This window comes from Larus michahellis, chromosome 7 (assembly GCF_964199755.1).
Source record: "Larus michahellis chromosome 7, bLarMic1.1, whole genome shotgun sequence".
In the NCBI taxonomy this organism is placed as follows: Eukaryota; Metazoa; Chordata; class Aves; order Charadriiformes; family Laridae; genus Larus; species Larus michahellis.
The window spans coordinates 34,795,995-34,808,189 of record NC_133902.1 but is presented as its reverse complement, the minus strand read 5'-3'; the positions used below and the strand labels follow the sequence as shown (position 1 = coordinate 34,808,189).

At 37.0% G+C, this 12,195-nt stretch overlaps 1 protein-coding gene across 2 annotated transcripts in view; it reads right to left on the bottom strand.

Moving 5' to 3' along the window:
- OLA1 (Obg like ATPase 1) overlaps positions 1 to 12,195 on the bottom strand; it is a 103,106-nt gene that overhangs the window by 52,636 nt on the left and 38,275 nt on the right. For both annotated transcript variants that reach the window (XM_074594687.1, XM_074594688.1), the window contains one exon: positions 387 to 562. In XM_074594687.1, coding sequence (XP_074450788.1) covers positions 387 to 562 — 176 coding nt within the window. The remainder of the gene's footprint in view (positions 1 to 386; positions 563 to 12,195) is intronic.

The following is a 12,195-nucleotide window of genomic DNA, read 5'->3' as shown; positions in this document are numbered from 1 at the left end:
TAGTATCAATACCAGACTAGAACTTAACAGCAATAATAATTCAGAAGTGACTACTGTACTTTGAATTACAGCTAAACAGGGATGTAAGTTTGACGAAACACCGGCAATTCTCACATAAAGCTGTGTCAGTAAGAAAATAATTTAAATTAAAAAAATTACGATTAGCTTCATCACTGAAATATTCCACTGTCAACACAGCAAATAATTCATTCTAATAATTTTTCAACTCATAACAATAATTACTTTAAAATACACACAGAAACAGCAGTAGTGTTCTGTATTATACATGTGGGAGATCAGTAACAAAACCCAACAATACAAAAATTTCAATTCAATACAGAGAGTACTCAATGACCTACTTTTATAGGTCATATACTTATACTTACATATTCAGGTTTTAATTTCTTGTCTCCTCCTCTGACAGCTACTTTTTCAAGCTTGTCTATACTCTGCATGATCAGCTCCTCATCTTTAAGTCTAAGTTCCTCATGGATTATTTCAATGTCACGAACAGGATCGACACTTCCTTCAACATGAGTGATATCATCATCTTCAAATGCTCCTAAAACAAAAGAACGCTTAAATTACATATTAAACTAAAAAGACAAGAAATATATATTTACAACATACTATTAAGAGTCACAAGAGTTTGAGATGAAAGAGTGAAGTCAGTAGGTCTGTCATACTTCCCGTATATGAGATTGACCTGCAATATTTTATGTCATACTGTTTTAGTCTGTTAATTTACGTATCTACTCCAGAATCCAAAGCTCTGTACAGATACATGCAAAGCATAGCACTTTTGACATTTCAGGAGAGCACTTAACACATCTTTCTTTAAGAGTTTCTTCTAAATAGGAACAAGCTAGAGCACTTTTCCTGAAAATAGGTACCACTGCATTCAACAGTATCTAACCTAGCAGTAGCAAACATAGTAGCTAAATTGAACATAGCAGTACATTTTAATACAAGCAGTAATGACTAAAAGATTCATAGAAAGAAAACCTTACAAATCACCCTGGCAGCCCTCACTGGCTGACCAATTTTATGCATTAAGAAAAAAAGAAGTTCTAGACAAAGAATTCTGAAGTTCTGAACAACTCTTAGTGTTTCCAAGGGAAACAGGGCTTAGAAAAAAAAGGCCTGAAATCATCTGGCAGACCTCGTCCCTGTTTCAATCTACTTTATCACTGTGGTTCTGACGGTGATTAGATAATGAACCACTCAGACACACAATTTACACAGCAGCTAATTTCATCGGCCTGATTTGAGGGTATGGTTTTTAGGGGGCCATCAAAGAAGCAGATGAAGGTGCATTTGTCATATATGAGTGACAACCATTCACACTATCTGAACAAAATGGTGCTGGCCCTTATTAGAAACACATGCTATTATCACATATTTAAAGTGCAGTTGAAGCCATAATTTCAAATTGCCAACTGGAAACATAAGGGTAAAACAACCAGATATTACTGAAGCATGTGTGCTGACTTCATGCCCTTCTGAAGACAATCTGGCAACATAATTCAACTAGGATTTAAATTATCAGATAAGCAGCATCACACACAAAAAAAACCCACCACCCCCAAAAAAAAAATCAATACATATTTTAAAAGTAGAAATAATAGCAATTAAAAATAGTTTATTACTTATGCCTGGATCAATTTTCAGAGTATTTGCATGTCTATCCTGTAACATTAAAGATATGCCTGAGAAATCAACCACAAAAATAATTTTATTTTAATATTACCAAAATGAGAATCAACTTTTTTTTTTTTTTTAAACACAGGAGAAAACCCTAAGGCATTTTTGTACTAAATATAAGATAAGAAACAGGGTAAACTACAAACAATTCCTTAAATGATATACAGACAGTTGGGGTTCTTTGTTGTCACGCGCATCTTAAACTTCATCTTTTTTTTTAACTTACTGAAAACAGTGGGTTTAGCAATAAAGATTTTACATCAAAATACATGGTACACAGGTATAAAATGCTGTTGACAGTCAAACGTCAAAATAATTTTCACATAAACTTATGAAAAGTCTTTAAAACAGTGGTTACCAGAAGTCCCCTCCTCTCTCATCAGCTGTCTCTCTCAAAGATCATCAGTGAGCTCCCTTGGTACAAGGAAAATCACCTCAGCAAAAGATCCAACTCTGGTGCTGGCCATGATGGGAGAACAGGCTGCGCTCTCAAACGGAAACTCACTGCACTAACCTGTACCAATGCCAGACAATTAAGGAAGAGATGCTGTGGACTTTGCCTTTCATAAATCCGTATCTGCACACCTGATTCAATGGGACATGGGCTGTTCAGATGAACAAATACTAGAAAACATAATTTAACAGCTCTGTTCGGATTTACAAGGAAAATACTCAATAAAATAGGAGGAAAAGAAGTAGGAACCTGTCACAATACAGATCAAGGAAAAGTCTACCTGCCCAGCCTTCTCAACAGATGAGTAATATTTACGCCACTAAAAAAAAGTAAGTTTATCTTTCTTCCTTGTATCAAGAAAAAAAGTGTCCATTACCATCTAAATAATAAATTCTCAAGTCATTTACATCTTCCTTCTGAATTTGGTGTCCATGGGTTTAAAAAACAAACAAACAAAAAAATCCCACTGGTAAAGCCAGGAAAAAAGCTCCATGACCACAAAGATCTTGCATTCAGAACATAAAAATAAAGAGTAACGTAAACATCTTGTTTTGGTCTTAAGGAAGAATCATTTTTTTCTGAAAAAGCAAGTGAAAGGTGGATTAGTTAGTAATAATAAAACACAGCTTATATATGTTATATTTTTCCATTTTTTTCAACAACAGTAAAATGTTTCTCCAGCAATTATATTCAGTTCTTCATATCTTCCCATTCCTTTTCACAAAAAAGTCCAGTTCTTTATTCATTCAAAAGCAATTAATTTAGTGTAATTCCACCCTTATAAAACTGAATATATACATTTCACCTTTGCTGTCTTCTCAGTCCACGAAACGCTTTAACCCATGGACACTTCAACGTTCTGCCAGAGTTTCCTCAAGCCTCCTCCTCCCATCTGGCGTCCCCATGCCTATGTCAGCTGCCATCCTGCAGCCCATCGATGACAAAAAACCCACCACGTCTGGCAGCAGGCAGTGGCTTGGTCAGGTAAGGAGCCCCCTCTACTGAGCTGATGATTTCCCATCCAAGGCAACAATTTTGCCTTCTCTCCTCCGCACTAGGTTGCTTGACTCTTCTCATAGAAGAAATGAACACTAGTTGCACATTCCTTTAAAAGGTTGGATTTGCAGCTTAAATTTTTCAATTCTACATTCAGAGGAAAAGTGTGTTTTCCTAACTTGGAAAGGAGAAAACCTATCAACAGGTGTGCTGACACAGGTCATAAAATTCCCCTCTAAATATAGAGGAAATCCATTAAATTAATTATGACAAATTATTTTTCTTTTCCTTAAGTTATCAGGAACACTCAGAGGACAGAAATTTAAACTTCTTCCCACCGAGACAGCCACAGTCCATAAGGAAATAGTAGGTATAAGATTTTGTATACACAAAAGATCAAACTAGCAATAATGTCCAGATTTTGGCATAAACTGAGAGACTCTTCTTGATAAGCAACAGACATTGAGCTTTATTTGTGAATCTCTTACTCAGGGTTTGTCAATACAGACTTCAGTCATCAACCTAAAGCAGATCAGCCTCTGACTGACAGCCTAGCCAGAAGCGAGACAGTGGGATAATCAAGGAAGAAGGAAAGGAAAAGGGAGAGAGACACTGCTATGATGAGAGCGCCTTAGTTATAACTTTGTCTCAGTATCTATATGGTATGTACCTTGGGCACTCCGTTATGCCAGCCTCAAGCCTGCTGTGTAACGAAGGTGTACCACAAATCACACTGAGCATTGCTGGGAATTCAGTTCTGGTCTGCAGAGTGAATGCCGACTTAGCAAGTAAGAACTGGTGGTAACCTTAGGAATTAGGCTCTATGCGACAGATGAGATCTCTTGGAAAAAGTACAACTGTGAGAAATTAACAAAGTTAAACTATTAGAATGATGTTTTACCCAGACCCTGGTTTAAAAAAATCAGTCTATATAAAAATGGAAAAGAGGAGGAAAAAATGGAGTTGTAAAACTGATTCAAGAAATAGGACACGCCAGAAAATATGTACCTTATTTGCAACTTAAAAAGATGAAAATAGGAACTATAATATTAATCTATAAATGTTACCTGGTGTAGATTGTTAACAGTATATTGCTCGTTATTAATATGTCTCTCTGCCTTTGCTTTATTAGTGAGTGAAATTCCTCTGTCAAGCAAAGCCTTTAACTCTCTTTTGTTAGGGAAGATGATAGGATAACCCCTCCTTCCCTCCAGCATGCACAGCAGCAAACGAGAAAGTTCAAACGCTCTATTTTAAAATATAACAAATAGGGGACTAAGAATGACATCACTGTACAATTAAAGATAGTGCAACACCCGTACGATGAACAAGATGCACAAGGTGGACACAGGCCATGAACCTGGAGTAAGCCGTACTATAAGTAGTTGATAGAGCAGTATGTAGAAAAGCAGCCTGTTGAAAATAAAAAGGACCCACTAAAATACGCTGAATTGGAAGAAGAGGGAGAATGGGAGGTAGGTCTTGAGATGCAAGATGTCAAGAAACACATGAGAATTTCAGTTTTCTGAAGGAACGGGTAAGACTATCTTGGGTATCACACAGAAAAATAGTACCAATTAGTTTATGGGCATGTAGCTCTCTGAAGAAGGCAAACGAAAAATAAATATTGAGAAAGAAATGCTGATATTGGCTTGGCTGATACTGATCATTGATTACAACAGAATCAGTGAGTAAAAATAAAGGGGAGAGGGAGGAAAGGAGATCTGGTAGTCTTATTTTGATTACTAACTTGAGAGAGCTTGGTAGGAAAAATGAGGGTGGAAAGGCTCCCTGAGATCATACTAACAGGGCATCCAGGCAAGGAAGAAAAGAAGTATCTGTGCATCAACAACTAAGCTAAGCATACAGCAGTACAGGATGGTCAACTGGGAAACCCTGATCGGTAATTTCATTATTTAAAAAACTGATTACAACTTCTCTGGTGTCTTGTGTATCTCACCATAGGTAAAGTACATTTTTATCAGAAGTTGGTCAAAAAAAAGTCAAATGGAATCCACCTCTTTCCAGCCTTTTTTCAAATAATCTCCCAGAAAACACTGATGGATTTGCACTCTAGCTTGAAAGATACACCCCTGCCCCCTCCTTTAGTGTAAAAGAACAAGGACTACAGAGTTAGAAAGATCAAGCTTGCTGTAAGTAAACAAATTCACTGTGATGAATTCCCATAATGTTTTAGCAGCATGCAGATATGCTGTTAAAACAAGGCAAGTATTTAGATAGGAAAATAGTAAAGCGTAACACAGCAGCAGAATTCATTTTGCCGTCTAACAGCACCAAAAGTAATGACTTAACCTGACGTTGCTAGAAATTAAGAGCCTGGAAATGATCACTGCCACATCCAGCTCCCTCTTCTGTTGCCACTGGGCCCAAACCTAAAGGATTCTTCAGTTCAGGGAAGGATTTACCTTTGACAGAGCAATTTATCTGGGCTGTTTGGGTGCAAGCGTAGTGGGCCCAAAAATATTTTAAAAGCGGCAATAAAGAAGTAACATGGTGATAGCTGTTTCTGGACTTTGCTTTCAAGTGACCCTAGATAAAAAAGATCCAGAAAACAGAACGACTGGCTGGAGAAGATGTGAGACCTGACTCTGGTTTTTCCCTGAGGAAGAACAGGAACTGTCTGTTTGTCGGGTCTCGATGGCAGCCAGGACACACAGACTACATCTTTATCTCACATGCAAAAGTAATAGCAGATAAATATGTATATGGCACAGCAATAACAAATGCCACATTTTAAACAGTATCATCTAATGGCATGCACGTTTCTTTCCATTTCTTTCAAGAATCAGCTTCAAAATTCTTTGACAAAATTTACCTCTCAGCCTCCAGAGATTTTTGCATTGCTTATGTTATACCTGTCAAGATCTGATGACTGTATGTTATGTATTCATCTGAACAGAACCACTACACTTAGTTACAGGCTATCATCAACCAATTCATTCTCTCGCTAAAATCAAGTCATCCAATTACTCCTTGACTAATCAAGGCTGTTTTGGCTTTTTCTTTTTTCAAAAGGTACTCAACAGCATAAACAGTTCACTTACAAGAAATGGAAAGGGGCTAATCAGCAGAATTATTGTTTTGCTGCCACAATTTGCAGTATTTAAATGTAGTTGCTGATTGGACTGAAAGTTTTATGATATAGCATATAAAACTAGTTTGACACAAAAACGAAGCTGCCTATAGCCTAAACTTTATTGTTTCTAGCTGCTCCAAGCTGCCACCAAGACGCTAAAAACCAGATCAAAATAATACTATTAGATTTACCTTATTCCGCTCCTAATTGCAATTATGGAAATTAATTAATATCTTCAAGATTAATTTATTTTTGATATATCATTTCTTTAATTATCCTTATCCTTAAAGTAAAACGGAACAAAATATTTGGGCTCTACATAACAGCATTTCAGCATCTCATTTACAAAAGGTAAGCAAATGCTTTGGTATATGTTATGCTGTAATTAAGAGGGATATTTACAATTTGATCAGAATCTGAACTGCATCACAAGCCGAAACTCCCATCGGTATTTAGGGTAATGACCAGCCTTTTTTGTCAATAAGCTAGAAGAAAATGTTTAATAACACCACCAAAACCCAGACCTACAGAATAATTGATACTTGCACTTCCTCTCCAGCATATATTCAACAACTATTATCGAAAAGAGCTGCTCGTCACAGACTGATATGGCACATCACAATACACATACATACCCTGTTATAAGCCCTGAAATAAATGAGCAATAGTATCTATCTGGCCACTTACTAGGGTGGGAACGGGGGAGAGAACAAAAAGAAATAAAATAGGGTAACTTGGGGAGGGGGCTAGAAGCATGGTATTTCTTTGAGCTATCAAAAGAAACACAACTACGAGTGTCAGAAAAACATTAAATTATAAATAATATCTGTACTTAGACTGGTTTGACATGCTATCATCAGTATTATAAAGATTCAAATGGTAAAAGATACTGCTATTTCTGACTGAGGTACAAGTACATTTAACATTACAGAATGTATTAAACTTTGATGAACGTACAGTTTACTACGCATACTCGCGATTAGAAGGGCAAAAGAATACTGTCAGAGTCAACATTTTACAGCTTCTTAAACGTAGCATGTGTTAACAAAAAAAACAACAAATAAAGTAGGTTTAGCATGTTTTCCCTTGCAAGCTAATTTCAAGTGAAATTAATCACCTGTAACACAAACCTAATATTCTTTAAGCAGAGTAATTTTCAGTTGAAGAAGGTGCACCTGCCTACATCTTCAACATAAGCAAAATCAAGTACAAAAAACATTAAATAAAATGCTGTAGTAAACCTTGACTTCTGAAGAAAGAATTTTTTCAGACATCTTTTGTGGCTTTGTTTTGTGCTACAGCCCTTTAAGTTTTGTCTTCATAAAGCCCTAACTAGTTGTAATCACTCGCAGTCTAATTGTGGACATTTATCTGCTTTTCTTATGCATAGAACATAGCTATTAAAGCTGAATGGTGATGGTGTGAAGTATAGGTTAAATTGGGTGAAATTAAAGCAAATTACTCTGGGATGTGGAACTCTGAAAATAGAAACCGCCAATGATTTGCAACCCTCTTGATGATCAGCTTCACAGAACCCTAAATGACAAGAAAACTTACATATTTTAAAGTTAACTAGATTTTTTTTTAAATAATATGTATAAATTTATTTAAAATGCAAGCAGTCACTGTGGCAATAATTATTTTGTTTTACCTGCATCGTAGAAATATAAGAAAAGGTTTTAATTCCCATTAAAAACACTTGTTTTTATTCTCAAGTTTAGCTGATTTTTAGCAACAGAAAAACAGTTCAGAATATTAGTTGCAGCATTAATTACTTTGAACACAACATTACAGTTTACGCGTACCATATGGCTGTAGAGACACAGGATGGTAAAAGCAGCTGCCTTGGGCTCTCTTGACTGGTGCCGTATTAGGACTCAAATTCACTACTTACCTATATAAAAGATAAACTGCTACATTTACCCTGCTGAGCCCTAATACGGCATCAGTCAAGAGAGCGTAAATCAAGCACCCCTCCCCAAAAGTCTGAAACAGCGGCTGAATGGCAGGCCTTTCAATATCAAATCTATTGGGAGTATTTGACAAAAAAAGGGCAAGTCTATTTCTGCACCAGCAGACACACAATGAGAGCATGCAGCAGCAATACCGGATTTTAAATGACTGTAGTATCAACTTCTTGAGCATACAAAGAATTTACATTTGCATAAAAGTACTCATCAAGTGAGTACTGCACAAGGTCAGAGACGAGAATTATAACCTCCTCAGGAAACACCGAGGGAAAGCAATTCACTGCAGGACACGTAAGTTAGCAGAAGAAACCATGATTCTGTTCCTGGTGGAAGCAGTTTTAACAGAGAAAAGTTGTTACCAAGGCAGTCGCTCCAATGAGCTTATCTGTAAAATCCTGTTCCAGAGCCCTTACCCATGAGTCTGTCTGACAAATATTAGTGATTTATTTCAGATGTAAAATGTGTTTACTTGCCATTGCTCTTTCATCCTAGCACCACTGGGATGTAGTCAACACTCCACAGGCAAAACCTTCTACCTGCTGAGATTTGCTATCAAGTTGGTCACACAGGGTAAAGGACATTATTTGACAGCTGAAGAAATAAATCTGAGCCCTTCATGCCTCCATTTGCAGAGGGCTCACTCTGACTGTCCTTGATCATATAGTTGACGTATCACTGCAGTGCCCACCAAATAGCACTTGGGACAAATTCCTCAGTCGCTCTTCTTGCACCACACTTTATCCAGGATCACAGCGCACAGTAATTTGCTGGACTCGCTATCAGAAGACACTAGGAAGGGCAGCACTCAATGTAAAACTTCTTGAGATGGCTGACATACCACATAAATTCTTTAAAATAAGAATTCCCTAGGAAAAACTGGCCTCTCTGTTCAGCTTTTTCCAAAATACAACTATGTTAATTGGAACAAGAAGAGGCATTTGGAACCTAGCCTGGACCACTGCAAAATGTCCAAAAGCCAAAAAGGCTGAAGAATGCAAACTTTGCTTCAGAGACAAGTGCTCCTGTCAACCTGAGCTTAGCCACGCTCTGCTTTATATTACTTTCTGTTCTAATGACTGAAAGCCTTCCTTTGTTGAAGTCATGAAAAGAGAAGCAAACAGGAAGAAGGGAGAGTTTCTGCACCATCACCCCCCAGGGCAGCGCCACCTGCGTAAAGGATAGTGCATGCAGGAAGGTCTGGCCACAAACGTCAGCGGATAACTTTTAATGTGCCTCTGTGTACCACATACCCAGACTGTTCACAGAAGACCATGTTCCTACTCAAAAGTAGACTGCAACTCATGTATTTGCAACCTGATGGCGTTGTACAAAAATATGGTTCCTAAGCAAAAACCATTTGGAAAGCAGGAATATGCCTGCATGTATAACTATGTATTCATATTGCTTCCACCATCACCATCTCCATGGTGCATTTTACCCCTTCTTTCTGAAGGTCAGTCATCACAGTCTTCTCTTTAGGAATACTCAGTGCCAAGTTTTATGGTGTCAGTCTTAGTGGGAATCTCTGAGAGTCACCATAAGAAAATATAATTGCTAACTATAACCGTGTTTTTAAGACAATACATTTACACATGAATAGCAACTAGCAGCCACCAGCAGAAACCCTCAGGGCAGTTCTATCTGGCCTTGAACGACCACATATACAGGAAACATTTTACTTATTCAAGGACAACTTAATCTGGGTCGCAGATTGACTACACCAAAGATGCAGAAATATCAAGAAAACCACTTGAGCCCTGAGGTTTTTACTGGGGCTGGCATAGCACTGCATAGTGGTTACCACCACTGTACTCCTACTGAACCACTGTGAATGCCTCATGCTGCAGCAACGTCCAAGCCATTAAACCCTGCTGACCCCACCTTGGCTCTCTGTTCTGCATTCTTCAACACCTTGGAAGGTTATTAGTCTCTGTAAAATAATGAACAGTACAGTTCGGCACAGAACGCAAAATAACAACCCTTCCAGAACCCACAATAAAGGGTGTAAAATTGTTTCAATGAGGCAACTTCTCTTAAAAAAAAAAAAAAAAAAAACACTTAAAGCAACGTCTTAAGCTATATAAATACTGAGACAAAAGTCAGTAATGACAATTTTCAGCTTCAAGAGGTTAGTTATCTAAGCAGCTCCCAAATATTCTGAAACTTAAAATTATATCATTGCTGCAATAAAACAAGAGCACTACAAAACTGTCAGACTTCTTGCAGTGCCTTGTAAAAATGCTATTAAAAATGGACTGTGAAATTTGGCAGAGTGGAAAAAAAAAATGTTATGTTTACAGATCATTGTTTACAGAAAGAGTAACTGAGTTTTTTAGAAGGGAGTTGTAAACTCAGTTCATCACTTGTTAACAAAGAACCTTATTCTCCACATCTGAATGTTTCTCCTTTGAGGATCTATTTTGTTGCACAATGAAGGTGAGGAGGAGTAAGCACACCTGAGGAAAGACTAGCCAACCTATGACAAAAATGAGAGTTGACGAAGACTTAAAACAATCAAAAATTGTTTGATAAGTGCCGTTATGTATGTATTTGGCCTACCTAAGTTTGCAATGAAGTGCTGCGTTGCTAAGTTAATAAAATATCTTAAAAAACAAAAGCAAAAAGCCTCTCAGTAAATTTACCTTATAAAAATGTGCCTCATCATACAACCTTCCCTCTAAACATTCTGGCCCGTATTCATAACGTGATACATAAATTTAATGCAAATGTAGAAATAAAGTTCATCCAGATATATCCTTTGCAAATCAATTCAAATTTTATGAATGCTGCCTATCTGGTTTCTATTAATAGAAATCCTGTTAATAAAAATTAAATTGTTAGCTGGTTAAGAGACAGTTTATTCTTCATACATGATTTTTCACGTGCAATGATTACTTTTCAACAAACTAAAGATGACTTCACAGTTCTTAGTATCTCACATAATGGTACAGGCTTGGAATCACAAGAAATACCAAAAGAACTTCTTAGAATAGCACCTGAAATACTGAAAACAAAAGGTAATATATAATTCACATCTTATTTAAGATGCTAGACGTGATAAAGAGGGTTTGCAGTATTTCCTGTTCAATGTTCAAATCTTAACGTAACAGTTAACCAGAAAAAAATTCAATGCTAATAATTTACTTTGGATGTTAGTCCCTTCCTCTTCCTTATAAGACTTAAAACAGCATCCCAACAGAAAACTAAGCATATACTTGCTATAGATTGGCCAAACAGTTAAATGGAAAATAAAGAACTCGCCATTTTGTACATTATTTCAGTGAAGGAATCCCTAGCACTCAGGGATTTGCTTTTCTTTCTAGTAACATTTTACTTCGATGACAACTACATCCTGGAACGTATCAGTTGTGTTCTGTAACTATCTGGCACCATCTAGTAGCCAGTGGCGTCTTCTTTACTAAATTCCATTAATGGAACATGTGACAAGGGTGATACTGAACACCTTTGCAAGAAATAATAACACAAACAACTCTATTTGAATCTCATATGGTCAAACAAATGTTTTATGTTGAATTAGGTACGGACAGTTATAGTCAATAGCTCTTTGTACACTAAGCAAATACATTCTGCCTTCCTTGAAAAAGCACATTAAATACTTCTGCGTACGTTCGAGTTTCCAAGTAATTTAAGAATCTGCTGGCAAATTTTAGTAATAGTTGACAAAATGCATTGCTTTGTGCATGTATCCAAACAGTTTCTATTTCTTCCCATTTCACTATTCTGAAAACATACAACTAAGTTAGAAACTAAGAACGAAAACATATGCTTTGATTCACTTGAATCCTAGATATACAGGGTGGGGTTTTTCCATGATTGTCAAAGCACAGCGTCTGGCAGGCCTTAAAATTGGGGGGGTGGGGGGATGGAGGAGGGGGGCAGGCAGCGATATGAGCATATCGAGGCTACTTCATTATGTTCCTGAGGTGTGACTGGGTAGAAATCTTCATTTCCAA